Source organism: Hypomesus transpacificus, chromosome 9 (assembly GCF_021917145.1).
Source record: "Hypomesus transpacificus isolate Combined female chromosome 9, fHypTra1, whole genome shotgun sequence".
NCBI classification, from domain to species: domain Eukaryota; kingdom Metazoa; phylum Chordata; class Actinopteri; order Osmeriformes; family Osmeridae; genus Hypomesus; species Hypomesus transpacificus.
The window spans coordinates 11,110,934-11,138,572 of NC_061068.1; the positions used below are offsets into that span (position 1 = coordinate 11,110,934).

General features: G+C 43.4%; 4 protein-coding genes across 13 annotated transcripts; 2 read left to right on the forward strand and 2 right to left on the reverse strand.

Moving 5' to 3' along the window:
- The first annotated feature begins 139 nt into the window (after positions 1–139).
- On the forward strand, positions 140–4,025 carry LOC124471620 (sodium-dependent neutral amino acid transporter SLC6A17-like). The gene is made up of 2 exons (XM_047026189.1): positions 140–298; positions 441–4,025. The coding sequence occupies exons 1-2, from the start codon at positions 140–142 to the stop codon at positions 834–836; spliced, it is 555 nt and encodes a 184-aa protein (XP_046882145.1). The 3' UTR covers positions 837–4,025.
- A 1,849-nt stretch (positions 4,026–5,874) lies between these two features.
- Positions 5,875–9,264, reverse strand: LOC124471551 (tripartite motif-containing protein 16-like protein). The gene is made up of 6 exons (XM_047026093.1): positions 8,683–9,264; positions 8,222–8,317; positions 7,569–7,802; positions 7,307–7,460; positions 6,893–6,979; positions 5,875–6,757 (listed from the first exon to the last, which is right to left on the reverse strand). The coding sequence occupies exons 1-6, from the start codon at positions 9,238–9,240 to the stop codon at positions 6,207–6,209; spliced, it is 1,680 nt and encodes a 559-aa protein (XP_046882049.1). The 5' UTR covers positions 9,241–9,264; the 3' UTR covers positions 5,875–6,206.
- A 4,870-nt stretch (positions 9,265–14,134) lies between these two features.
- Positions 14,135–18,387, forward strand: LOC124471597 (alpha-1,3-galactosyltransferase 2-like). Of its 3 annotated transcripts, none has more exons than XM_047026158.1 (5): positions 14,135–14,370; positions 14,458–14,544; positions 14,743–14,835; positions 15,980–16,117; positions 17,367–18,387. In XM_047026158.1, exons 1-5 carry the CDS (start codon positions 14,366–14,368, stop codon positions 18,055–18,057), a joined length of 1,014 nt encoding a protein of 337 aa, XP_046882114.1. In that variant the 5' UTR covers positions 14,135–14,365; the 3' UTR covers positions 18,058–18,387. The 3 variants fall into 3 exon arrangements, with proteins under 3 accessions (XP_046882114.1, XP_046882115.1, XP_046882116.1); XM_047026159.1 differs by having other exon boundaries at positions 14,461–14,544; XM_047026160.1 differs by lacking the exons at positions 14,458–14,544; positions 14,743–14,835 and having other exon boundaries at positions 14,136–14,370.
- On the reverse strand, positions 18,242–27,035 carry si:dkey-264d12.5 (coiled-coil domain-containing protein 30). Of its 8 annotated transcripts, none has more exons than XM_047026037.1 (16): positions 26,883–27,035; positions 25,703–25,888; positions 25,417–25,537; positions 25,038–25,279; positions 24,537–24,632; positions 23,674–23,833; positions 23,476–23,547; positions 23,212–23,327; positions 22,546–22,610; positions 22,088–22,400; positions 20,601–20,701; positions 20,037–20,178; positions 19,708–19,844; positions 19,469–19,586; positions 19,092–19,144; positions 18,242–18,931 (listed from the first exon to the last, which is right to left on the reverse strand). In XM_047026037.1, exons 1-16 carry the CDS (start codon positions 26,973–26,975, stop codon positions 18,715–18,717), a joined length of 2,232 nt encoding a protein of 743 aa, XP_046881993.1. In that variant the 5' UTR covers positions 26,976–27,035; the 3' UTR covers positions 18,242–18,714. The 8 variants fall into 8 exon arrangements, with proteins under 8 accessions (XP_046881993.1, XP_046881999.1, XP_046881996.1 ...); XM_047026043.1 differs by having other exon boundaries at positions 19,414–19,586; XM_047026040.1 differs by having other exon boundaries at positions 25,703–25,885; positions 26,737–26,975.
- Between the last annotated feature and the right edge of the window lie 604 nt (positions 27,036–27,639).

Genomic DNA, 27,639 nt, shown 5'->3' on the forward strand with positions numbered 1-27,639 from the left:
TAACATAGCATATACAGTCAGTGTAATGAATATGGTAGATTAGTGTAGTGTAAAGTAGGATGTGAGTGGTTGAATACGATATTATCCAAACCAATGACTTGCGTATTTACCTGTGTGTGTCCATGTGGGTGTCAGGTTCATGCAGGACCTGGAGGACATGCTGGGTTTCAGGCCCTACTCCTTCTACTTCTACATGTGGAAGTACGTCTCCCCTCTGTGTCTCACCATCCTCATCATAGCCACCGTCGTCGAGTTGGCCATCAGCCCACCAGGGTACAACGCCTGGGTCGAGGAACTGGTCAGTGCCCACTCTGTGTGTGGGTGTGGTTTTGTGTTTGTGGGAAGTCATATTCAAGCTCCTTATTTCTACGGTCTCTTCCCTCCTCTCTTCTTTCCCCCTCCCTCCCCTTCTCCTCTCTTTCTCCTTCTCCCTCCACCAGGCCCAGGAGCGTTTCCAGAGCTACCCTCCCTGGGCCCTGGCCATGTGCTTCTCCCTCATCGTGGTCGCCATGCTGCCCCTGCCCGTCGTGTTCGTCGCCCGGCAGTTCAACCTCATGTCAGACGGCTCCAACAAGCTGTCCGTCTCCTACCGCAAGGGGATGATGAAGGACATCTCCAACCTGGAGGAGGTGGACGAGACCCGCTTCATCCTGGGCGCCAAGAACCCCGGGGAGACACCTTCGCCGAAGCCCGTCAGTCGGGCCTACCTGGGCCCCATCAAGCCACTGGCCGACCCCAACTCGCTGTCCCCCAACAGCTGCTACGGAACGAGCTACCAGAACGCCATGAGCCCCCCCTCTCCAAACACGCCCACCACCCCAGAGTCGGACTCATGATCACTAGAGGTGTCCTTTCCATGACTTGCCCCCCCCCACCTCCACCCCCACGACACCCACATACATATTCACCAATCAGGACACTTCACCACTCAGCGCCTCCGTGTCTCACTGTCTCCATTAGGGGGACCTGCAGCACACCTTCGCACACGTTCTGAATGACCTGGTCACGAGTGCACACACACACACACAGACTCACGTACACACACACAAACCCTAGAATTTAGAGCAATTTGTAGCTGAGGCTTCCAAACTAGGAACCAAACTGTGAAGGTATCTGATATGAGTATCCCAAAGAAAGACCCTTAGACTAGTAGTACATAAACAATATGAGGTATGTACTTATTTTCTCCACTGATCTTTATGGGGGATAACCTACAAATAACATTAACTTTGTAAATGTTTCATGTCTTGGCTTGTCATTGCCTCAACACAGGGACTCTCAGTCAGGAATAACAACAATCACCCAGGCCCAGCTCTAGGTCCAGTCTCTACACGGCAGTTAACACATGAGATACAACCTTCTCTCGAGGAGAAGAGAAGTCTTGTTCTTGTTCAGTCCCAAATGATTGTGAGCCATAAACTGTAAAGTATTAGATGCAATGATACTACGAAGACCCTTGCTAAATGTGAGCATTTGTTTCAGGCTAGGTTGGAGCCTGTTTAAGGTTTGTTTTGCAGTTGCCTGTAGGTTGCAATCCTCCAAGGCCACACAATTTATAGCCATGTGGTGTTGTAGTGTTTTTCTTTTTTTGTGAGGAATCTTTCCTTGAGATTTAAAGTGCCACGCAATATCAGATTGAAAACGTGCAACCTCTCCCCTATTGTTTGGCTGTTTTTGCAATGCCAGCAGTTCGGAGGGCTTTTGTATGATGCAAAATATTATCTATGCTTAAGGCTGCTTTAGAGACATCATTTAGTCAATACGCTGTATGAGACATAAGCTAGTATACATGTCAGAATCATGTTAGCATCACATTCCTACCTTGCGTCACAGTCTCAATCGTGTTGTCCAATTGGCTGATATTGTTCAACGTGTAAGAGTTGTAGAAATTGCTACTACTTTTTTATGTTACATTTTGATGTCAAATGTTATGGTCTAGTGAAACTATGCTATGTGTCAGAAAAGCATTCATACAGACACACATATTCCACCAAAGACTGAAATGTATATAGCCAGTCATAAGACACATGTTGAATGTGTTGATCATCACGTACATACTCCACAGGCAGCATGACCCTGAACACATTTACTCCATGCTGCTGTACTCAGACCTGAACTGTTTAAGGTGTCCAGTTTAAGTGTCTGAAAAGTACATTAAAAGCACATTACTTCTAAAATATAACTAGGAATTGCACACCAACTGTACAGATCCTTCCCCTGCACAGGTAAACAAAGGCACAGTTTGAGCACAGAACCAGTGAGCACACAAATGAATGTCAGGAAGCATTTTGTCTCAAGAAGGTTTGCACTAGGCACAAACACTAGATGCAGCCAATGTGATCATTGTTGCACAGATACAACTGAATCCAATCCAGTTCACAGTGAGAACTTGGTAAAAAGAGCCCCACTGAGCACAACACAATAAACAACAGCGCTCAATTCAATTTTTTCTCCTTTGAATCAATCAGTTATGGACCAAATCACTTGGATCACTTTTGGACCAAATTTCCAATTTGGGGATATCTCTATTGGATATCGCTATTATTATACGATTGATATCCATATATTCATAGGACAAGCAGCACAAGGTTTTAGCACATTGTATCAAAGTATAATTTATTAATGAAAAATGAGTACTTGATTAGTTCAAACCTCTCAAAGGTAGTGTAACTTGATCAGTTGAGGCACACCAGACTATCTGAATAGATAAATCCCAGTAACCCTAAGCATGGACCACTCTCATGTAACAACATCACACATTTAAGATATTTTCTGAAGAGGTTTCCTTTATTTTTTTATCACTGTGTTTAAAGCCATGGTGTTAATGATGAAGAAATTGACTATATTTCTATTAATATTTATTCTCACTGTGTATGTGTTTCATGAAAAATTAGAATATGGTCAGCAAGTGTATATTTTCATTGTGTGATGTATATTTCATTGTATATTTGAAGATTTCTCTATTTTGTAGTTGATGTACCTTCTACTATGATTACTGAAGCGTAACAAGAGGACTGAGAGGGGAGGGTTTGTTTACCTTGCTTTGTGATCTGTAGCCTCGTCATGTGATCCTGGTGTGGGGTCATGTGATCCTGGTGTGTGCTCATGTAATCCTGGTGTGTGGTCATGTGATCCTGGTGTGAGCTGAGGCTGCAGCTGAGGAGCAGCTCACTGGCTCTTGTTTGTCTCTCAGCTGCTTTACAGGAACTGTGTCCCCCTGGACCAGTCTCCGTTGGTGCACTACCTACTACCCTACCTGTCTACGTTTGAGGTACTCTAGAACACTCCTGTTTTTTCTCAGGGCTTGGCTAAAGAGCCAGTCCATCTTGTGATTGTATTACATCAAATTCCTTCTATCTTAAAGTATGTAAATATGATTGTGTCTGTGAGATTCCACAACCAATAATCCAATAAGTAATGATTCCAAAATTAGATCAATTTAGTGAATTATATAAATGTCTTAAAAACGACTGGACTGTTTATTAACAGTCAAGTTGGACAAAGTTACTATTGAATGTGAATATTACATGCACTTTTTCACTTGAATTACAAAAAATGTTTTGCTTTTGTTGCCTAGAAAATGATAAGCTCAGTGTTTGCCCTTGCATGGGCACTGTGTGTTTAAGCAATATCTTCTTATATAAACTGGCGGAGAAACAGCAAGTAATAGCTGGTCGGAAGGATAATATTCTGTGGGACAAATGAATACTAGAGGTAAAGATTTGCCCCCTCATACCCAGTGTTGTTGTGATCTCCATGTGAGCATAAATGTGAAGGTGCGTACATTTGTCTGAATGAGGGCGTGTAGTATTTGTAGTATTTGGTTCCTAATAATAATGAGATTCCTTTCAAATCTTGGTGGGTGCAGGTCTTACCAAGCACAAGTTTCTAACATGCCCCTTTAATGTTTAATAGAGGCACATTTAGAAACCTCTCTATGGTTATCTTATCACAAAGGAAGTTATTCCTTCTTATGTCATGATTCTACAGTATGTAGGCTTCTGGTGAAAATAATAATTGAGAATATCACAAAAAATACCAATAAAGTGTAAACAATCTATTATTTGACTTTCACATTTTCTTTTCGGGGGCCAAATGGTGTGCTGCATTATAATGGACCGTCACCATTTATTACCAATGAATCTAAGTCAAGGGTCAGATTTTGGTGCCTAAGATGGTGGACTGAGGCCTACGCAGTTAGTATTGCACTTTGAACAGGATCAGACCAGAACAGGGAAAAAGGGGAGATCTTAGGATGGGAAGAGAGTGTGTGTTTTGAGTGGGGTGGGCTGTTATGACATAACAATGGGTTGCTAGACGAATCAACAGGATGGTCCTGTCTTGAGAAAGGAGGGGGTCCAGATAGCATACAGCTGTGAGCGATCAGAAAGGCAGGACTCAAGAGTTTATAAGTACCTTAAAAGACCAAAATGATGTCTCAATGGTGACTTAAGCCAGAATCAGGAAAGATGGAGGAGGGGAAAAACTGGTTGAGATGTTGTGGCTTGGGGTGACTGACAGTTGAAAATACCAGGGACATGTGAAGGGGAGATATCAAGTAGCGGGGGCTTTTCAAGCAGTGGAAAAGCTCATCAACAACTTTATCAGCCAGATGATGAGTATGCAGTTTTGGGATGGATAGGAACGAGTTAAAGAACCTTCCAGAAGATTCTATGATTGAGAAATGTTGAGACACAGGGATGGGTTGATTATTCCCATTTCCATCTATACAAGAGGATGTCCGGGGCCAGTTGTCTGTATGTAACTTACTACATCTACCGTGTTGAATAAACCATCAAGAAACCTTGCGTTAAAATATATTCTGTCTCAGACTCAGACAATTTTTGCAAATCCTTCTGCTTTTCTACAACAGCAGTACACAGAACATTTTGAACACGTCCAAGGACCACCACCATGAGGACTGCTCCAATTGGGCCTTCCACATGGGGCTAGAATGAACTACAAACCACAAATACATGTCTGACATGCTTTATTTATACCATCCGATTAATCCTTTCTTTCATTCCTGAAGGCAGAATTTGTTTTATGGCAGGAAGTGGTGAACAATATGGCCTATCAAAATGTTGCTGATTATAGTGATTTTCAGTACATTTTAATTTATAATATTGTCATACAAGTTCCCTGGGTAGTGCTACTGAACCACAGTAGCCTACAACATCCACATGTTGTATGAGGAAAACATTTATGAACATTTTACAAGTTTTTACCACAATTAAACGAATTGCCCTAGTTCCAACAAGCATCTAAAATGTGAAATTTACGAATAACCCAAATTTCACCACACTACTGTGGCATGTTTATGTACTATGTTTTACTCAGGCATACCGTGTGCGTGTTTGCGTACCACACCCCCGAAATGCAAATTGCGGTTGAATATATGAAAATTACAATGTAACTCAAAGTGGCAGAGCTGGAGTCCACGCAGGAGGAAGCAGACACCTGAATGCTTCTGCAAATGATAATAATAATACATCCGCAAAATTTCACAAAATCATGCAAATCAGCCGTAATTTGAATACCAAACTAAAGCATGTACCTCAAGATGGGAAGTATGCTTTGAAGTATGAGTTGTTATTGAATGATATTACTTTTATGGGATGTGTCAATAGTCCATTGTGTGATTTCCCCCTAAAACGTCAATATCTCAGAATGGTAAAAATGCAAAATACATACACTGAGCTGCTCTTTTGGAACGGTTTTTCACATATTGAAATAATCATATAGTCCCTACCAATAACTTAGTAGCCCTAAAGTTTGGTTTCCTCAGATGGTACTGATATATGCCTGGGCCCATGGACTAAATGTTCTGCTTATCCTGCTGTACTTCCACAAAACATGACACTGCCCTTTAGTGTAGACAAGGAATCATTTTATTATGATCTTAAAGAATAAGAAATGTGAACATAAAAGTTACACGAAAGATGCAACATACAAAACAATCTAGTGGAAAAGTAGTTGCGGTGGAACTTTAGCGAATAAAGGTCTGAGGTCAAAAGAACTTGAAGTCTATCTGTTTATTCTTGCAGCAAGAAGGACTTGTTGGCAGTTTGGTGTCCAGAATGTGATGGTGGCCATGAAAGATCAAAGATCAAGAGCAGGAGAAGCAGGATGGGCCATTGTTTTAACAGTAGGCGTGGCTTACAGCCACAACATAAGCTTGTTATAGGGGACAAAGAGGGTGGTATTCACTCATTTTTCAAATCACATAATTTAATAGTACACATATCTCCGAGCCAGAATCCTGGATAGAGGGGCTCACTGAATGTTGTCTCAGTCTTATAAAGTAACATCATAGTGCTTTTGGAAACCTCATAAAATGACAATGTGCCTTCCTTGAATTTGATGTAAACCCCTATTTTGCGACTGTTGGGAGTTGCTATGAGTTGAACACTACCGGCATTGTGGCTCACGGAGTACGTTTTAGAAAGGTCCAGGCTCCAGGACATCTTATTGCCTCCGAAGGCAGACGATGGGCTGAGCGACCCTCTATCAAGTCCTTCGTAAGTTACAGCGATCTCAGCCTTCTCTCCGTCCACCTCCACCTCAAAGTAACAGTGCTCCGCCTGCAAGCCTTCTTTGCAGAGCACCTGGCGCCGCCGCGTAAAGCGACCAGCTTTAAAGGGCACAGGAACCGAGCTCTTGGTATTTTTAGGATCACATGTCACCATCTTTTTGTTGGTGGAGAGGAACAGGTCTTTATGGGCAGTGTCGGAGTCCAGAGTGAGCTCACAGGCACCTAAACATTGAAGAAACGGAGGGAGGTGATCATAATGTGACCGCAAACTTGGCTCAGTTGTCCTGAAACAGGCTTTTTGACGTGTGACAGGTGGGTGAGCTGAAGGTGTACAGAAAGGGAAAAGTTTTTACTCACACTGTAAGAATTCTGATCTGGTTTTTGGCACTCGTGTCTGGGTAGCTGGAGCAGACAGGATTTCAGGAACATCAGGAAATATGTCAACTGTAGAGTGAAGAGAGATACCAGAGTGACACACACTATTACATTATGTATTGCCAGATGTGATGTCTTCAATGTATTTCCATGTAAGAACATTTCCAAGATAAGAGACAACATCAAGAAATGTTGCCCCAAAATGGGAAGACCTGTGGTCGCAGATTCTCCTACTGTCAAATCAGAATCCATCCCAATCTGGAGTAACATGGGAATCTTTACTTCCATTTATTGCAGAGATAGCAAAAGGGATACATTTAATTGCATGAAAGTAATCTGCAGGTGAAAAACACATGCAGCAAGAAAAAGATGACATTATTCCACAATCCCACCAACCCATTTGTGAGAGAGTGTTGATTTCCTTGTTGAAAAAAGCTTCCATTCTCCCTCCGATCTCCTCCACAGCTGCTCTCATGGCCTCAAATGGAGCGCTGATTGGAGACGAGGGCCAGTCCCTGGCCTCAGGACCGGTGGCCAGTGAGGACCATCTCTGCCAGCAGAATAAGAAGGCAGACACCTCATTATTTTAGCATCATCCTACTCATCATCATCATAATCATCACTGCTGGCTGTGCTAAGATTCCATTTGCAGTAATACCTGGAGAAAGTGGATGTCATCCTGTGTGCGAGAAAGCTGCTCCAGCTCAGCATGTCGCCTTCTCAGCACAGCCAACCACAGCACCCGTTCCTTCAGGGAGGTCTGAGCCTGCCCCTGGACAGCCTTCTCCTGGGCCCTGATCAGGTTCATCACGGTGGAGACGTGCCTCTGGATAGAGTCAACCAGGCCAGCGAAGACCCCCTCACAGTGCTCCTCCTCAGCCCGGCCCCTCCCCTATCGGACACACAGAGCTTGGCATTGACATGGCTCAGATGTGACTGTGCTTCCGTCATTCTGATAAGCAGTGATATTACGCATGAAAAATTCTGGAACATTTTATTTGAGGTCACCAGGTAGACGTCATGTCTTCAAAGATTCGACAGTAGGTCCATTTCATAAGTAGGATATCTCAGCTGGTTTAGCAGATCTTTTACTGTAGTAATATACAATTGACTTTAGCCATGGACGTTGACCATTTTGAGTGAGCCAATAATAAATAATAATTTAAATAATTTTTGAAATACCTGTATTGTTGGATGGGTGGGCGGGGGGGGGGGGGTTTAATCATACCTTTAACCTCAAATAAGTCACATATTATGTATTAAGGAATACAATTAGTCCTGTACTGAGTACAGTGGAGTACAAACGCAAACCTCAGTCTGCTGCACGGTATTCTTCAAGTGCTCCAGTTCCTTCTCTCCTCTCTGAATCATCCTGTCACATGACTTTGTTATGTCTGCCAGCTTTTCCTGTGGGCACATTTTCAGTCTCAATCACTTCATGTAAAATATAGTATATACTATACTTGTATATTACATACATATTAACATTATACTTCTTCATCTGCATGTCAAATCCTCACTGAAATTTGAGGATGTAAATCAGCAGCACTTTTTGTGTTTCAATTCATTTCCCAAATTATTTTTCACATTATGGCGGCAAAAGCAATTGGGAATTTGAGCCTTTTCAATCCCTTTCAGCCGTTTTCAACCACCACTATAACTACACAAAAGTAAGCACAATAAGGCAGCCTGAGAACTGATGTACTGAACTTTCAATTTTTAGCGTTATTACAGTGCTTTTCAGCAGATATATTCTTTGCAAAACCATTTACCTGTTTCTGCTTCCGTTGGTCGTTCACTGGCACGACAGTGTGCCCTCTGTGGTCGACGGCCGCACACAGAGTGCAGATGCACTGCTCTTCTTTGCAACAGTAAACCTCCATCAGTCTGTTGTGTTTCTGACATGCCCTTAAATCCCGGGCTTCAGATGTACTGGTGGTGGACCTCTTTGGGGTGGACCTCTTTGGGTCTCCGTCAGCTGGACTGGCAAAAGCTGCTCCCCTCTTCCCCAGAGCAGCTGCCTCGGATCCAGACGCGGAATACCCCTCCATAGCCCTCACCAGCTCCGCCAGGGTGAGGTTCTTGAACAAGACAGGTCTGGAAGAGAAAGTGTGACTGCAAGTAGGACAACAGGAACGCTCAAACAGAACTTCCACATCCCAGAACTCCTGGATACAAACGATGCAGAAACTGTGCCCACAGGGGATGGTTGCCGGGTCATGGAGAAAGTCCAAGCAGATGGCACAGCTGAGGTTGTCTTTGTTCACACAAATCGAGATGCGAGGCTGTGCCATATCTGGTGAAGTCTGAGTGAGTGAAAGGCAGTTCATTTCCGCCTTTGCACCAGTTCAGTTTCGATTCTCTGTAAGTCCTTGATAGTAGTAGGAGTGTATTTGGAAGAAAGCCAACTCCACATCACTTAGTTCCTTAACCCTTAACATGCAATATCAAAAGGCTGAAATGGTCAAACGGACATTTGATGGTTCAAGTAGTAAAACAAATGTATACATGTATACATTACTGTAGACTACAATAAGCTATTTCATTTCTTAGATTTAAAACTCAAATACTTCAAATGAAGCTCACTGTTCCTCCTTCCTACTACACACATGCACACATTTGACCACATACTTTTCATACTCATGCTAATACAGAGCAAAGAGTGGAAGCAGAAATGTACATCTGCGTTGAACTCCTGTGCAGTTTGTCCCCCTCTATGGGCTAGAAATGCTCCTTAAAGAACCAGGTGCCAAGGCCTCAGGGGGATGGCTCCTATGGTAAGGTTGAATCCTCAGTGTCCCTATTGAGTTGAGAGTGTAACTTCAATCTTTGTTTTCACATCAGTTTAACTTATACTATATGACACTATATGGATTTGTGTTTAAACTATCTTCTTGTTGGGTTGAAACCAAGTCTCAGCTTTTAACCGGTAATAGTGATGGACCTCAACCATATTCAATAGAAATGATTCTAAAAATAAAGAAATGCCTAGTCAACAAGAATTAGAGACATGTCGAATTGACATATTGAATGATGCACATCAAAACACTCAGGTTCTGTTAATATTTCAAGATGCAACAGATCAAAATGGAATGTGGCACACAATAGATGAGTGTTTCAGTCTTCTATCATGTATCGCGTTAGACGTGGAGTAAAGATGGTAAAGGCCGTAATGATTTCATAAACATTACATTTACATTTGACATTTTGTTCATTCCTGAGACGCTTTCATGGAAAGCAACAGTCCCTTTAGATCCCTATAGTGTTTACTGGCTCTGTCATCTGCTATGAACAACCGATGATTACGTTCCCTGTTGATAGAAGGGAACAGGTTTCAGCACAATACCCTGGTCATGTCATGGTGGTCATTGGTACGAATCAACGCAGTGTGAAATCATGAGCGATTTTCACCAGGGCAGTACATGCTTTGTACCACCAGATGGCAGCAGTGATGCAGTTTTGACTGAGGACGTATTTTCCAGTGTAAACTGTCACCGAGGAGCCAAAACATCATGCCCACCTGCCCAGTATGCAGTTGGTCCTCTGTGAGCCGCCAAAACAGCACCAGAAGCGAGGACTCGAAGGACTCCACAAAGGTGCCCTGTGGTATTTGACATCAAAACACTAGCAGCAGATCCTTCAAGTCCTGGAAGTCGCGAGGTGGAGTCAGAATTGTTTGCCCAGTACATCCCACATATTTCCATTTCATTTAATTCATCAGATGCTTTCAGCTTAAACAACAGATGTCTACTAGTTACATTCCTAAAGTGCTTTCTGGCTCTTTCATCTGCTAAAAACAAGAGAGAACAGGTTTCAGCACAATATCCTGGCCGTGTCTTGTTACAAATCCTTGCGTGTCGTCATGAGAAAGTGTGATTTTTCAGGTTACCTGTGACCACAAAGCAGTATATGTTTTGCACCACCAATGGCAGCAGTGATGCAGCTCTGACTGAAGATGCCACCCTCTGAAGCACGGACTCGACAAGACCCCTGAAGGTGTCCTGTGGTGTTTAACAGCTGGAGCCCCCCCAAAAAAGTTTCATTAGACCCCCACCCTTTTTTCTTCATATTTATATCTAAATGTGTGAATTTAAAAGGATATTTTCAAATATTTATTCTGGGGGAACATGCCCCCAGACTCCCCTAGTTTTGCTGGGTCACAGGAAAAATAAAAGGTTTTATCTAGGGGCTTAGCCCCCCCAAAAGTGGGAACCTAGATTCACCCCTGGTGTCTAATACTAAATATTAGCAGTAAAACCTTCAAGTTCTGTAACATGTGAGGTGGAGCTGCAGTGGATCGGACTGGACTGGTCCAGTACATCCCACAGATGCTCAATGGGATTGAGATCTGGGGAATTTGAAGGCCAGGGCATGTCCCTGAACACTTCATCATGCTCCTCAAACCATCCCCAAACACTGTGCAGTGTGGCAGCCGGGCACATGATCTTGCTGAAAGAGGCCACTGCTGTCAGGGAAGACCATTTCCATGAGGAGGTTTACCTGATCTGCCATGATATTTAGGTAGATGGTCCATGTCAAATTGACATCCACCTGGATCCAGGGTTTCCTAGCAGAACATTGCCCAGAACATCACACTCCCTCCACTGGCTTGTCTCTTTCCCATAGTGCTTCCTGGTGCCACACCACTTCTGGCCTTTCTCCTGCTTCCAACACGCTGACTATGAGAACTGATTTTACACCAATCTAATCTACCAAGACCCTGACATATTCCCTTGGAGTCGGAGATGATCAACGTTGCTAACTTCACCTGTGAGGGATCATGATGTTTTGGCTTGTCAGTTAACATCTCGTATAGCAAATTTGATCAAAATGGACATCAAGTTAAATTAGTTATGGTAGATCTCCAATTCCCTCAACTACACTACTGACTAGTGAACTGTTAACCCATGGATCTCCCAGCTCTAAGAAGCAGGCAAATCTATTAGTCTATCAGACACAGCTGCTAACGCTCACGCATTGGCCCTGAGACACGCATTCACACGCTCACAACCCCGATCTACCTGTTGAGACACTCGTGATCGACTAGTTATGCTTTCAGAGACGGTGAGGGAGTTCAAGAGGGGGGTTCTGTCTGTGGAATTTTCGAAATGTTGTCATATTTGCGATGCTACTTCAGAAGCCATCCCAGGCGCATTAGCCTATACCCACATTTCCCCTGCCTCGGGTAGGCGTATGTTATGAGCATTTATTTATTTATCTATAATTTTTTTGATAATGAAATAACCATATAACACAAATGGTATAAGAGCAATTAATCGTTGTTTTGATCCATATCCTTTATGCTGGTATAGAGGGGGAGAGATGTGCAATGATTGGAGGTGTTATAATTTGTGTTATAATAACACAAGAAGACAGCAACAACATTTATTTTTTTAGCAGTGCTATGTATGTAGGCCTACTATCTTGACCACACAGCAGCATGTTCTTTGAAGAAGACACTTGTGATGGGAAGTTCGGATCATTTTACGGACTCAGTTCTTTGAATCTCGTTCATTAATTTCTAAAACACTCAACCCCATTCTCTGAATCAAATGTTCAGTGGCCTAAACCCATTTTTCGAATTTGTCGTCGACACTATTTTGGTAAAACTCTTACCACATTCTCATTCGCTAAAAACATTTCGCCCTGTGATGCACTTGTGCTGCAAAATGGTAAACATGGGCGGCAAACAGTAAACACATCTACAACACAGTTGTCATCTGTAAAACACAATGATTGTTCAATGAATGTCAGCTTTCACCGTGGTGTCCGTATACGAGAATAGTTAAACATCAACCAGCATATTCCTCTGTAAATGTTAATGTTTGCCTTCCAGCATACAGCCCCTTTCTCAACCCAATTGAAGATTTTTTTTCTCTGCATAGCGGTAGAAGGTCTATGACTGAAACCTACCAGGGTACATTTCCTTCAGGCAATGGAATTGGCCTGTGCTAACATAGGTGTGGAGTGTTTTATTGGCTGGATCCAGCCTATAAAGAGGGTTTTTTCTTAGTTATTTTCAAATGTACAGTATTTGTATAGCCCTTTTATGTCACAGAGGGCTTCACATATGCCCATAGAACTGCCCCTCAGCCAAATTCGAGCTTCAAGGATGACAAGGAAAAATTCCCAGAAAAACTCACTTGAGGAGAAAGAAATTACAAGAACCTTGGGATCAGCAATTCAGTGAGGGATCCCCTCCTCCAGAGACGGTTGGCAAAGAGAGGTGTACAGGCTAAAGTCATAGGCTACATCAGGAACGTGTCAATGGGTGTTGAAACACCAAATTCCAGTGTTTCGAAATCAAAAATCAATCTTTATGAATATACTGTGTAAACATAAACAAATTATTCTTTACATGTAACTACATGCCCTGGATGCTGTGTTCTCAATTTTTGTGTGTTTTGTCTGATGATTGCTCCATGGTGTTTATATATTGATTTGCTATGTTTAGGATCTGACAGCATTGTTGGATTTTGAGCACAGGTTTTGGTTTAGGGGCAAGTGTTTGATTTAGCCAGAAGAGTCAGAGGTTTTGGAAATGTAGTTTGAAGAAATGGTTGTGTGTTTACAGTTTTGAGAAAAGGGGTGACTGTTTCAATAAATGTGTTTTAACAACGAGTTATTCGTTCATTTCAACGGAGGGGGGGTTGCTCAACAACTGATAGGCTAACAATTCCCTAGCCTGAATACGTCCACTATTGCTAACATATACATATAAACTGGAAAAAATAAAAAAAATTCTGCTTACAAAGCATCATGACACTGTATGATTTGAAATGATTCATTATCACACTAGCATTTAATTATCACGCCACACAATTATACCGCACTGAACTGTAAGTAAAGTTACAAAAAAACTTGCAAAAATGACCAAAATAATAAAACCTGTGATCAATCAAATCAAAGATTGATGCAACCTGTAATCAAAGAACGAATTTCATTCACGTTTGATGAAAACAACTCCTCTCTGTTTTCTTTTCGGAGCGTTTGTATATTCATCACATGAAAAATGATCCAAAGACTCGTAGGCTACCCCCACCTAAATGACCGCTTTCAGCTATGTTGTCCGTTTTAATGAAGTGCATTGAGGCAATTTATTTTGAACACACGGACCTAGAACACTCTTTCGCACATGGCCATCATAATACAATTTGGGGGGGACACATCCCAGTTTTATCCATTAGGTGGAGCGTTTGCTCTAGATTTTTTAGCTTGGCACACGATAGAACAATAGGTATGCCTAGGCTTCAATTAGGATAAGGGTCGATTGGGACACCAGGCTTGCGGAAGTAGCCTATTATCGATTGAATTAACTATGTCTATGGACAAGTTATGCAAAATGATTTGGTCTCACAATCTCTTCAAATGATAGGCAATAATCAAAGGGTGTCATTATCGAACCAGCATATTCCACCACCCCGAGACCATCCGATATCTGAGTTTTATTGAACCATGAGGTAAGCAATGTCAAGTTTTCAAAATTCCTAGAAATTGGTGTTTGTCATGTTTAAATATAATTTTAAAAGGGTTTCTTTTATTTTCAGTAGGCATATTTACAAGTCAGTTTTAAAGTTTATCATCGTTGCTCCAGTGCTTCTTTTCTTGGCATACTTCACCCCTTCGTCCGTCAGGTTAGCAATCTCTTATTTATAACATATTGACACAATTTTGGTTTATTTACACCGTTTAATTGTTTCAAAAGTAGAAAAGGCACATGGTCATTATATATGCTATAATGTCGATAACAGCCTGCGGTCAACTCTTCAGCGTATAGTTTTATTCTACACCGTGAAGAATGTTAAACGCAGGATTTTGTTTCCGCGTTGTAGGTACTTGGAAGGGCTTGTCCCAATGGATATATGTTTTTTACCAGGGGAAAAGTTGAAGTTGGACAACACTATAGATGCCTCTCTGAAACTTTGGTAGGCATTCTTAATCAAATGTGTGTATGATGATATAATTCTTGCTTGTATTGCAAAGTGTTAACAATGTTATGACTCTCCCAGACTCTTCCAATGTTATACATCTTCCTTAAAGAAACAAGAAATGATGTTGTTGACACAATGGGGGGACTGGCTGTTTGTCAATGTTACGTTTCTTGTCCATATATTTAAATAAGATAATCCAACATACAAAATGGAATCACATTATTAAGCTGATAGGAAATTGAATCACTGACACTGAAAAAATCTATGTATCTGCCGTAGATGAAAGCACTCTGCTAACCCTATTTAAAAAACAATGTAGGCCTAATTTAGGCAGCTAATAATAAAATGAGCCTAAGAGGCTGGTCAGATAGAGAAGATTCTGGGGGCCAGGGCCGATTAAACATATTCAGTGAGATCTGTAGGCCTAATAGTTCTACAGTGGGCCATTATTTGACCCCCCCAAACAATGATAACCTATACACTCTAAAAAATGCTGGGTCATTTTTTCCACCCATACGCTGGGTTGAGCCTGTTGGGTCATTTGGTTGGGTTATTTCCATGGTGCTGGGTAGTTTTTAGGCAGCCCAGCCGCTGGGTTAGTGGCTGAGTCATTCTCGGCGACAGTTGAAACAATGCAGATTGTCTTCTTCCTCTCTTTCACCCCTACGTCACCTGGTACCTTACCCAGCGGCTGCCTCACTTTAACCCAGCTGCTGGTTTATCTGCAGCATAAACTTAACTTTGTCAACGGTCTTCTCAACGGCTCTTAAGTTTTGTACAGTCAGCAGGGTCCATGCACAACGGCAGGGACATATTTTGCTCATTTACTAAAGGGTTATGTTATATCTGTTGTAGCCTACCTACCAAGACTAGGGACAGCAAAAATACTAAGTTAGAGGCACCAACATATCGAACGGGTTCAGCCTGCGCCAATATAGAAATAGTGCATCATATTACCAATGAGCTAAAATGATTATTGTAACGATAACGTTTGTGTTACTAAACCTACACCCATTTTTGTAAACAAAAAATGTGCCACTGCTTATGCATTATTTTCCTTCACAGGATGGTTTCCTCTGCAACATCAACCTTTTGGATGGCGACACCCCTTGCGATAACTTGTTCCTCTTGTCTGCAGGTACAGAACGGACGTCCAGACATGTACGGAATGGGGAGCGCCTATCATCTGGGAGGGCATGTTTGAACCTGATGACTATGACCGGGAGCATAAGAAAAACCACTCCTCTGTGGCTCTGACTGTCTTTGCTGTGGGAAGGTTGGTTAACATGACTCTGGAGTTATGATGTCAAGTCTAAATGTCTCTATCTTTTTTGTTGGAGCCTTAGAAGACTACCTGTAATGGTTTTAGCTTTTCAGGGGTGTGAGTGTATAACAACCTTTTGTTTTTTTGGCATGTCTACACATTGAGAAGCAGTGGTGCAGTTCTTAACATATTGATTTATTGTTTAGTTCGGAGGTTGGGAAGACTCTGTTTTGTTAGCAGTGAGAAGGTTCGTTTTCATGTATTTCAACTTGCATAGTTAAGATAGTCTGTGTGTTTATCAGTTGATCTTCTCTAGAGTACCAGCAGAGAATGTCTAATATGGGGAGAACTGCCACTCTCGGGAACTTCCGGGTTCTGAACTGGTTGCAGTTCCACTCTAGTTCCATATGAGGGCGCAAATGGGCGAGTGCAGAATGAATGGAGGTCTATGGAGCTATACCCCTCAAAATCCACTTCTCACAATATAATCTTTTGTCTAGTAATTAGAATGTTGAATTCAAAAGGGGAGGCAAATAAAATACAGACTGCTGGGTGTTAGATTTTTTTAAAGTCGCTTTTTTGTCTTAAAAATCCTTTTAAAATGTAAATGACGTCATACACCATACGTGTGACCAGAGATACTGCTTCACGTCAAGTTCTGGTCACTTCCTTTTTTCTCTCGAGGCATCGACAACACAGCTGACAGGTTAGGCTCTTTCTGTCAATACACATGCTAGAAAGAGTTTTGGTTTGCTAATGTTGTTGCTAATGCTCTGACGTTCTGGTTCTGCTTCGGATGCCATCAAGTGGAATTTCTGGTCGTAATCAGTCCTTCACTAACCAATCAGCATTCATTAGCATTAGCATTCATTAGCATGTTATGGGCAAAAACGACTCACCCTGTAAGAAATCGAAAGGACATAAGTACTCGTTCATTCAACTTTCGTCCATATTGAACATGCAAAAACTACAATCAAATCTGAGATTTCTCAACGACAATCAGGCAAGAGACAAATTTAGCCGTTTAGCTCCACAGACTCCCATTCATTTTGCACTCGCTCGCGATCACCCCCAGTGGAACTCTGGTGGAACTCTGGTGGAACTGCAACCAAATTCGGTACAATGGGGCTTAATAGGGAGTCGAAAGGCTCTCCAGAGACGGGCTCTGGTACCAGCATTTTACAGTTCAACTTTCAATGTAGGATGGAATAATGCAGCACACCGTAATAAAGTAGCTCAATCTAATTGGTTCCCCTCCCAGGTATCTAGACGTGTATCTGGAGACCTTCCTCCTTTCTGCTGAGCTTCATTTTATGGTGGCTCTTCCTGTGACGTACTATGTGTTCACGGACGCTCCTGCCAAAGTGCCCAACCTCCAGTTGGCTGAGGGGCGGAGGTTAAAGGTCATAAAGGTTCAGAAGCATTCTCGCTGGCAGGACGTCTCCATGATACGCATGAAGGCTGTCGCCAACGCCATCAACGACATCCGCCACACGAGCAGCTACGTCTTCTGCTTCGACGTGGACCAGCTGTTTGTCGGGAGGTTTGGCTCCGAGGCGCTGGGGGAGTCTGTGGCTCTGCTCCACGCCTACTACTATCATCGCCCCCGCCGTCTGTTCTCCTACGACCACAACCCCAGCTCCACGGCCTACATGAAGGCCGGGGCGGGCGACTTCTACTACCACGCCGCCGTGTTTGGGGGCACCTGGCAGAGCGTCTTGGCGCTGACGGAAAGCTGTTACCAAGCCATCCTGGAGGACAAGAGCCGAGGGGTGGAGGCACTGTGGCACGACGAGAGCCACCTGAACAAGTACCTGTGGCTCCACAAGCCCAGCAGGGTGCTGTCGCCAGAGTACTGCTGGGCCCCGGAAATCGGACGCCGCGGCGACATCCGGGTCAAGCGGCTGCTCTGGGCTGAGAAGCAGTACGACAGGCTGAGGGACGCCCCCTAGGGGTTCAGGTGATCCTGTGGGCTGCTTTGACGTAACATGGGGAGGGGGGATTCAAGGACTACTGGGATGTATCACACTATTGTGTGTGTGTGTGTGTGTGTGTGTAAAATGTCTCTTCATATCGCATTGCGCGTGCACTTGGCCAACTTGAAGTGAGTCTGCTGTTTTTCATGTTAAGGCTTGCTTCCTGTAGGTATAATGTTTTTTTACAGCCGTGGCTTTTATGCTGCTACCAATAATACACATTGTCTTCAACTTTGCAATGCTGGCCCCTCAGGTGGATACTTTGAATCTGTCAGGACTATAAGGAAGCGAAACCTATGATAAAAATATGTAAAACTAAGGAATTTAAGAAATACTATTTAAAACCATGTATTTAATAGAAGCTGTTTGAGAAAATAATCTCTACAAACCTGTTTAATCTTGGAATTCAATGTCAGATAATTTAATAATCTTCTTTCCTAATAAAATTTGAAGCAAAAACTCCATTTGATATATCATCAATTGTGTTTATAAAGATTCTTAACATATAATTCACAGACCAAAAACACGTAAAACAAAGCTTAATAGTGCTGTCATTATTGTCTTCTTTACACTTCGTTGGTGGCTGCTTCTGTTTTGTCAGTTCATCAGTGGTTGTGTTTGTCTGCTGGGCTCTCACACCTCACCACTGTCAGTGCTGAGGGAGTCAGACAGGCCCAGATGGTCGTCCCCTGTCTGGGGGCTCGTCAGGTTGAGGTAGCCCAGCTCGGTGGGCCTGGACAGGGAAGAGGTGAGGGTGGAGAGAGGAGATGGACTAGTGTCCTCTGGATGTCTGGCCCTGGTACTCTGGATGATGTCCAGCAGGTTTTTCTTATCAGACCCAGGAAGCACACTGCCAACCACAAAACATGAGATTACAGTTCTGACAACCCTAGTGGACACCTGAGTGGTATACAGACCTGTGACAGGGCAACCACAGTCCTTTGTCAATGTACTGTAAGGTCATCAGCAGTGTGTTCAATGATAGAGGGAACAATAGACTGTTTCTCTACCTGCGGGTAGATGTGAGCAAGGCACTCCCCAAGTTAAAAGTTTTTTTCAGTTCCTGGTGAAAAACAAAAACTTGGTCTTGTTCCTTACATTTATTCATTTTCATTTAGCAGACTCTTTTATCCAAAGCGACTTCCAAGAGAGAGCTTTACAAAGTGCATAGGTCACTGATAATAACAACAAGATAGCCCCAAATGCGGGTAGCCAAAACAAGAAGCACACGTTGTGAACAACCAAAAAATAAGTGCCAAAGGGAAGAACCATAAGAGCATGTAGTTAAGCAAGTAACAATTTAACAACCTGAATCTGTAAGTGCAAGTGTACCTGTAGAAAAAAGGTGAGGCACAAAATTAATTTCCACTCCGTTACTGTCTTGTACCTCAGTATTGCGCATAGATTGATGGTTCTGCTGAGTGCGCTGCAGAGCTGCAATCTGATTGGACATTTGAAGTGTCGTTTTCTGGAACCGTCTGTTCTCATCCTCCAGGAAGTCCACCCTTGACATGAAAAGCGTTATACACAAAACCTGAGAAATTCCTAGAAAGTAATCAAGAGAATGTTGTATAGCCAGCCTGTTCGTGTGGAGGTGTATCTCTTGAACAGTAGCAGTTGGGGCACCTGCATTGATTGGCGCTAGCAGTCCGCACAGTGTCATTGTGGACTTCCTGTTCCTCACTGAGCTGCTTCAGCAGACATCTCTGTTCATGTAGCAGCTTGTTGTTTTCAGCGAGTATACAGGTGGTCATCTCTCTCTCCTGGCAACACAGCGAAGGCTTCATTGATCATCACCACTTTCTTCATATCCCCTCTACCCAACCCTCTCAGAACAGGATGTTTCAAAAACAGTTCCATCGTCTTAGGATACTTTTCATGTGCAATGCTGTGGTCATGTGAAGATGGGTGTTGACTCGTGTCTGCTGTAAAAAGGTAGCTGGCTGCAAATTTACCCTGACAGAGGCATCCAAGGTGAAGGCTAGCTCTCTCTCCAGGACCTTGATCCTCTGGTCGCGCCAGCCGGTCTCGTAAATGTAGGTCTGCTTGGCTCGCCGCAGCTTCTTCTTGTGTTGTCCCTGCTTCTCGTGGTACTTGCTGCAGAGAGGCGACAACAGCAAACTTGGCCTTAACCAACAACCATGGACTTGAAGTTCTTGAAGGCATGCTTGTTTTGAGTTTTATTCTTCTAGGCCTGTTCTACAGCATACCCCTACATTTACATTTAGTCATTTAGCAGACGCTCTTATCCAGAGCGACTTACAGTAAGTACAGGGACAATCCCCCGAGGCAAGTAGGGTGAAGTGCCTTGCCCAAGGACACATCATTTTTTGGCTTAGCCGAGAATCGAACTGGCGACCTTCAGATTACTAGCCCGATTCCCTAACCGCTCAGCCACCTGACTCCCTGGTAGTCATTTTTACAATGCTGGGCAAAGGGCCCAGTAACATGCCTAAATGCAGCCCCACCACAGACGTTCTGGCAGGGTGACTGTCCCTGTCAAGCCTAGAGGACTGTACCTGCTATGTGTGTCCAGATCTATGAGGACTTCTCTCAGCTGTTCGGTCAGTCTCTCACACTTCTGCTGACTGGCCTGCAGAAGCTTCACATCGGCACCCAACTGTGGTCACACACACAGACACACACACACACAGACAGACAGTGGTTCAACATTCCAGCCATGTCTGTGTGTGTGGTCTGTATCTTATCACACCATACGATTTTTTGTTTGACATTTGCATTGTAATTTACACATATCATTTCAATGTATCCAAATCACATGCAAATGATTATTTGACTGAGTCCTAGTCTACCTTTTCTGGTAAGTCATGCCATTAAATTGCCAGCTAAACAATCCTGCACCTGATTGTCCCCAAACAAGCGAGTCTAGGTGAAGGGATTGGAATGGAGGAGCGTGGCTCTTAGTCTGACTCAGAGAAGACGGGGGCATTGTCACAGCAACACTATTCTTCCACTTTCATTCAATTAACCTTTATTTACACTGAATGAATAGGTCAGCACAAGGACAAATCCATTATTTTAGTATAGTTAGACCACATATTTAAATTTAAGATTCCTATATGTTTATTGTATGCACCTTCCTGCCAAAGCAAATTCCTTGTCAGTGCAAACTTTCATGGCGAATAAATCCCATTCTGATTCTGATTCACTCTGTCAAGAAGGGACAGAGATGGAGTGCTGTGGACCTCAATCTGTCTCTCTGGCCTTGTCTACCTGGGTCTGGAGGTGCAGACCCTCTGGCCCCTCCAGCAGCCACACCTTAGAGGGGCTGGTCCCAGCCTGCTCCTTTGTCTCCAAAGAGGCCAGACACCACTCCCAGTCATGAACACAATTCCGAGTTGCGTTTTCAGTTCAAAAGTCCAAACCTCACAATGGAAATCCAACCTGGATGTAGCAGCGTACTAGCTTCGGCTAAGTAAAAAGGGTGAAACCGAGTAGTCACAATGCTGACTGAAGTACATGTGGGTAGAACACAGCATCTGTTAACATGGTCCATCAATGGCCAGAAATACATAGTGCCACAAGAAAACAAACGCCACTAAAAGCAGTCTTTTTACTAGACTCTTTGTGCTTCGTACACAAACCTAAAAGCTAAACCTAACAATGATTACGGCAGTAGAGTTTAAGAGGCCAACAGAGTGGATGAATGAATAATAGTCATATGATACTAGCCTTGACTTGTTCATCCTCACACACACCTGTGTCACGGAATATGTGTTAATGGTTAGGAAAAAGTCCTCCCTCTCTGTTCTGAGTATCTAGCTCCACCTGGTGGTCACAGCCTCTCTTTGTATGGATTTTCAAGGGTGATTAGTTTTTCACACAGCAGTGGATAGGATTTAAGATTAATGTTGGGTGGAGTCATTGAGTGTTTAAGTATTTGAGATGCTATTGTTGCACTGTGGTATTCTTTTTTCTGTTTACCCCACCTGGTTGTTCGCCGCTGAGATGTGGTTACTTTGCAATATCGCTATTATATACACACCGTCTGCCCGTATTCCTTCTTGTCATCCCCCACTTTGCTCTTCAGCTTCTCTCGTTCCTCCCTCAGGTAACTGCACTCGTTTTTCACCTCCTCTCTCTTGGACTTCAGCTCCTCGTACTCCTCCTCCAATTCTTCCGTCTTGTCCTTCAGAGCCTCCAGGCTCCCCTCCTCCTTCTCCTTCTGGGCCCGGAGCTCCAACACCTCCTGCTCCAGGGTGTGTTTGGATTCCGACAGCTGCCGGTGTTCCTCCTGAAGCCCCTGCAGCACCTCGGTCAGCTGGTGGGGCTCGGGACACTCCGCTCTCTGAGGACACCTGCAGGCGGAGGGAGGAAATGGCACCCTTGGTCACGTTCACGGGTTTGGATCTCTGTTCAACCATACAGACATTATACACATCCCTTTGCATATGAAATTCTTTCTGCTCTATTTTGACTGTAAATGCTTGACATGTAGCTCACCGGTCCTGGGTCTGGGTCTGCAGGGCTGTCTCCAGAGAGATCCTCGGAGAAGCCGTACCTTCACCCTGACACACAAAGGACGGAGGTCAACATCTGCTGACGTTTAGGGTCTCTCAATGGGTCTTCAACATGAAGACTATGTCATGTATATTTTGTTCGATGTTGTTTTATAGAATGTACCGTTTGATTGCTATGTGCATTGCATTGTTTAATTGGAGTGTGTTGTTTTTAAATATCCTCCTGTAGTGCTGTGAAATTGTCCAGTGGCTGTGTTGAGCGTGTTGTTAAATAAACAAACTAAACAGGGGAACATTGCTCGATTTAATGAATCCCCAGATGAAGGGATTAACAGCCTATCTTGCAGTCATCGTACTGTAGTACTGAGTGTAGAACATTGTCCAACATTGAGTGCGTGGTATGGTAAAAGACTACCCTAGCCAGGCTGTGCAGCTCTTCCAGAAGCCAAGCTTTGTCTCCCTTGGCTAAGTCTTGTTTTATCTGACCCACCTGTGTTCATATAAATATTAGTATTCCACAGCACACTGTATCCACCCAGACCCCCTCAACAGACCACAGAGAAAAACGAGCCTGTCCATGGTAGGATCAACTTGACCTCATTATGCTAGTGTGATCACCAAACCACCTCTGTCACAGATGGTATCCTACCGTGTGGAGCAGGGCACGTCTCTCAGCGTCCAGGGAGCGCACCCTCGTCCTCAGGGCTCGGATCTCCTGGTCCAGGCGATCGTTGAGCTCCTTGGCCTTCCGTAGTTCAACCACATCTACAGGAGGACCCAGGACTCGTCAAACGGCTCCAGCATACCCAACATCAAAGGTTCCGATTTTTTGGGGATCACACACGTGTCCCACCAAACATTGTGTGCAGTAACAGTGCAGTGATCTCGCAAGAATGAAGGTACAAAGACTAACCACATTTTTTTAGCTTCTCTACTTCCTGTCTGAGCTGCTCTACTTCCTGTTGGGCTCCCTGCAGCTCTGGCTCTGTAACAGACACATACAAGAATAATATGAAAATATTTAAATCACACTCACACCTATGTTGTTAGGAATATCAACTGCATGACGTATTGTGAGTGTGTGTGTGTGCACACTCAGTGTGTGTCTCACCATAGGCACTCTGTGTCAGACGGGCAGACTCGAGTTCGTCGGTCAGACGGCGGATTTCTTGGTGGGCCATCGCCAAGCGGCGAGATGCTTCATCCAGGTCCCGTTCCAGACGGGCCCACTCCACCCTGACCCCTGAGCCCTGACCCTGCTGGACAGATGCCTGAACACGGAAACACACACAAACAAACGTGATTTAGCGAAAATATGCTAGCCATGATGTTATCGTTTCTGTTAGCTTTGCAGCTTTGTGTGGCAAGGCCGAAAATGAAACAGTAGGCTGGCTTTCATCAAAAGCCAACTGTTTGTTCCATCTCCATGGGGTATTAATCCATGTTTAAAGATGTAAACCATTAAATGTTGTTCTCCATGCATGGAAAAGAAAAGCGTTAAAAAGTGAAACAAGAAAGAGAGGTTGTTGAGGGAAACTATTAGTCATAGACATAGGACAAGCTACAACCACTGCACCACGTGCATGGATGCAAGCAGAAGACTACTGAGAACTTGGTCTGTAGTAAAGATGACATCATCCAAGCTGCACTCACAGTAAGTGCTGTGAACAGAACCAGCAGGAGAAGAGGACCAAAGATAAGTGACATTGGCAGAATGACAGAACGTTCATCTGAATGCATGGGACCCTCTCAAAGCATGCCGGAACCTTCTTGAGAAAGGAGCCTACAGTAGGACCAACTCCAGGGAGTTGCAGTCCTGGCCAGACCATTTCCTCATTAAAAGGTTTTGTTGCCAACCCAAATTGATCAAATTGGATTCCAAATAAAATCATAGCTTCTTTGTTTCAGGCCAACCCAAACATGTCACTCTGGAACCGGCCCTGGGAAGATGCAAAAATACATACAAAAACATACGGGGACAAAACAGTGTTTGTTGTGAGCTGCCTTGCGGAGTCCAAATAGCCTCTTCCATGGGCTCAGGCCACGGTGTAAAGCTCCACTCAGAACACGCTGTGGAATTGACCGGAAGTTTAGTTCAGAAACCCAAGTTCCAGTAGGCCTACTTTTTTTCGTGTCACAAACCTGCTATGGTCTTTTAAATGGAATTTAGACTATTGGATACGAGAGACAGAGCACGTAGACACATCCTTTCTTGAATGTGGAGCAAACGGTAAAGTTCCTTTCATTTATTTAGATAAAACCTCAGTCTGAGTAGGTGATCAATATAAACACATTACACATACTTAATCAGATCATTGCATTCATTCATCACAGTATTGGCAAAAACCACATTCATTTGTGCACGTACAGGGCAATTTTTTACATGGCAAGGACTATTAATTCAATACTGTCTGCTCATATACTATGCACTGAGCTCATACAAAACAGTGTACAAAACAAGACCAACAGACTTACCTGGTCTGTGTTGTCCTTGGTTGTTTGTTTGGACTGAGGCTCAGTGCCCTGGGGACTGTCTTTGGGCGAGTGGGCCTGGGCCAGGGCCTGGGCATGGACGTTCACTCCAGGGTCTTGCTCTCTGTCCAGCAGAGAAGCCCTCTCCACCAGCAGGTAGGCCACCTGCTCACTGGGGCTGCTGGGCATCACCTCCGTCAGGCCCACCTGGTACAGCATCTCAGCCACCTCGTTCATCTGGGCGTCTGCAACCAGAAACGCGAAGGACATCCATGTGGGACATGGCTATGAGACGGATCTGAGAGACAGAATCGGGCCCAATGTAGCTTGTGTTCGTTGTCCTAGACTGGCTGGCTGGAGGCAGGTGTGTTCGTGGCTGTACCTTGCTGAAGGGTCAGTTTCTCTAGCTGGCTCCTCAGCTGCTCGTTCTCCTTCTCCAGCTCCTGAGCCAGACCGTCCCTCTGCTCTGACAGACAGCGGATGTGGTCCAGGTACCTCTGCACCTGAGAAGGACACAAACATATGTTCTCTCTATCACCAGACCGGGTCTAACACACACATGCTTTTGGAACTAATTTGAAGAAAGACACATTACGCACGCTCACACTGGCAATCATCAACATCTAGTCCTATCCCAGGTGTGTACCTCTGAGTGGAGGCGGGCTCACCTCAGCTATCTCCGCAGTGTGTCGTGAGCGGAGGGTGTCAAGATCATGGGTCACGGTGAGCAGGCGTCCCTGTTTCTGCTGAAACTCTCGCCATAGGAAGCACAGTTGTTCTGTCACCGGTGCTGTGGGACTCAGTCCCTCCTCTTGCAACCAGCAAACTACATCTCCTAGCTCCTCCTGCTCCTGCTTTGGAAGGCAAGACTTCACATTGGATTACACAATACAGCAAACACTAAAATAAAATAAATTCCCTTCATATATGTTCCCTTCTTCATACATATATGGCAGGTAGTATCACCTTTGAGGGATAGGCATAATGTTTCTCCTCCCATTTTCTAACCTAAGCCTTTCTCTAGCCTATATTACAGAAGAGACACATTTTTTTAAATTAAATGATTGAAAAATATAGATTTAAATGGAGAGAACGATAAAAACTTGGACCAACTGTCTCCTCAACCATGCAGTTTATTGCAGTGTTCCGTTGATTTCTGATTACGCCTACACATAACGCTACAAGATTCATAGTTGAGAATAAAAAACACTTAAATATAAAAATTTAAATTATCTCCTATTGGGTCCTTTCAAATGTGTTAATTAGATTATATGAACAAAGACTGTTACATCCAGAATAAAGTGTTTACTTGCGTAATGCCAGGATTTTCGAAAACAACAGTTTCTCGTAGTGGCTTAAGTTTAGCAGACAGCCGCTGGGTCTGTCTGGATTGGTTGTAATGTGCAGCTGTTTTAAATGACACCCACGTTTAGGAAAACGTAGACTAATTTTTAGTCTGAAATTTTAAATAATAATTTAATTTAAAAATAGGAAACGTTATCTACATTCTGAAATGATTATCCTATAAACTGTACATGAACACTGACTTGCAAAAATATAGGCACACGCCGAACGGTCGAAGTTTAGAGTTGTACATTTAGTTTGCGAAAGTTTACGAAACAGCACGAATTTCTCAGGCACAATCGTGTACAAATACCTACTTCGAAAGTTAAAAAAAAAATCGCTACTAATCGAGCCTTACCCTTTGCTGTTCCATTTGATTTGAGCAAATGTAATCCTTCTGTGAGAACTACAAGACCGTTATCCGCATCAAATTGGTCCAAAATAACCCGACATCAATATTAAAAGCCAGCCATCTGTGTATCGGACTCATATTTTAACACTCACTGTCGTTACACGAGATAACAATCCCTTGGCATTCCATAGCCTTCCATGGCCTGTTTGCAACACTAAAACAAAAGGCTTAAACATGAGGACCATCTACAGCTGAATACATCTAGGGGGTTGACCTGTTGGCCCACTTTCCAAAAAAGGCAAACTTCCTTGCGATGGGCTGCTTCCTTACACATGCACGACCATTACTGGTTAGAAACGCAGATTGCATCAAATATGATTACATTAAATCTCCAAAGATTACAGCACAGATTTCATCAGTTGCCTCTACTTTTGACTGGGTGTTAGTTACATTCATACTGTTCCCTACAAAAACATGAAGTGGCATAATAATAATGTACAACATACTGTAGTAGGCCTTTCCAATAAACACAGAGGACTGTTCAGTCTCTCCAAACATTCAATTTGATGCCAAATTGAACTATTCACTTAAGATTAATAATTTCTGTTGCTTAGGTAAGGTATGTGTCTACCCATCGATGTCTTCTGGGTGGTCTGGGTTCTCCTGTTTAGTATTGAGTGCTCTAATGGGCACTAATTACCTCTTTTGTTACCCCTTACTAGATTAGACTCATTAACTGAAGAACAAATGTCAACAAAATCGTTGAACACAAGCTCTTTATACGATTCAATGAAAATGGTTCAGCTGAAGGTCGAAAATAACTTTTTATGAATGTCAAGAGTTTCTATGAATACATGTTTTCAGTGGTCTACCACAACTATGATATATGTTAGCTCAAGGCTTTCATGC

Coding starts and splice junctions, on each gene's coding strand:
- LOC124471620 (XM_047026189.1), top strand. CDS start 140: ATGCAGGACCTGGAGGACATGCTGGGTTTCAGGCCCTACTCCTTCTAC. Junction 299..440: donor ACGCCTGGGTCGAGGAACTG/GTCAGTGCCCAC, acceptor TCCCTCCACCAG/GCCCAGGAGCGTTTCCAGAG.
- LOC124471551 (XM_047026093.1), bottom strand. CDS start 9,240: ATGAACTGCCTTTCACTCACTCAGACTTCACCAGATATGGCACAGCCT. Junction 6,980..7,306: donor CAACACTCTCTCACAAATGG/GTTGGTGGGATT, acceptor TTCACTCTACAG/TTGACATATTTCCTGATGTT. Junction 6,758..6,892: donor CAGATCAGAATTCTTACAGT/GTGAGTAAAAAC, acceptor TTCAATGTTTAG/GTGCCTGTGAGCTCACTCTG.
- LOC124471597 (XM_047026158.1), top strand. Junction 14,545..14,742: donor TTCACCCCTTCGTCCGTCAG/GTTAGCAATCTC, acceptor TCCGCGTTGTAG/GTACTTGGAAGGGCTTGTCC. Junction 16,118..17,366: donor ACTGTCTTTGCTGTGGGAAG/GTTGGTTAACAT, acceptor TTCCCCTCCCAG/GTATCTAGACGTGTATCTGG.
- si:dkey-264d12.5 (XM_047026037.1), bottom strand. CDS start 26,975: ATGGTCCTCATGTTTAAGCCTTTTGTTTTAGTGTTGCAAACAGGCCAT. Junction 23,834..24,536: donor ACAAACACTGTTTTGTCCCC/GTATGTTTTTGT, acceptor TTCCGTGTTCAG/GCATCTGTCCAGCAGGGTCA. Junction 19,587..19,707: donor GCTAGCGCCAATCAATGCAG/GTGCCCCAACTG, acceptor TTTCATGTCAAG/GGTGGACTTCCTGGAGGATG.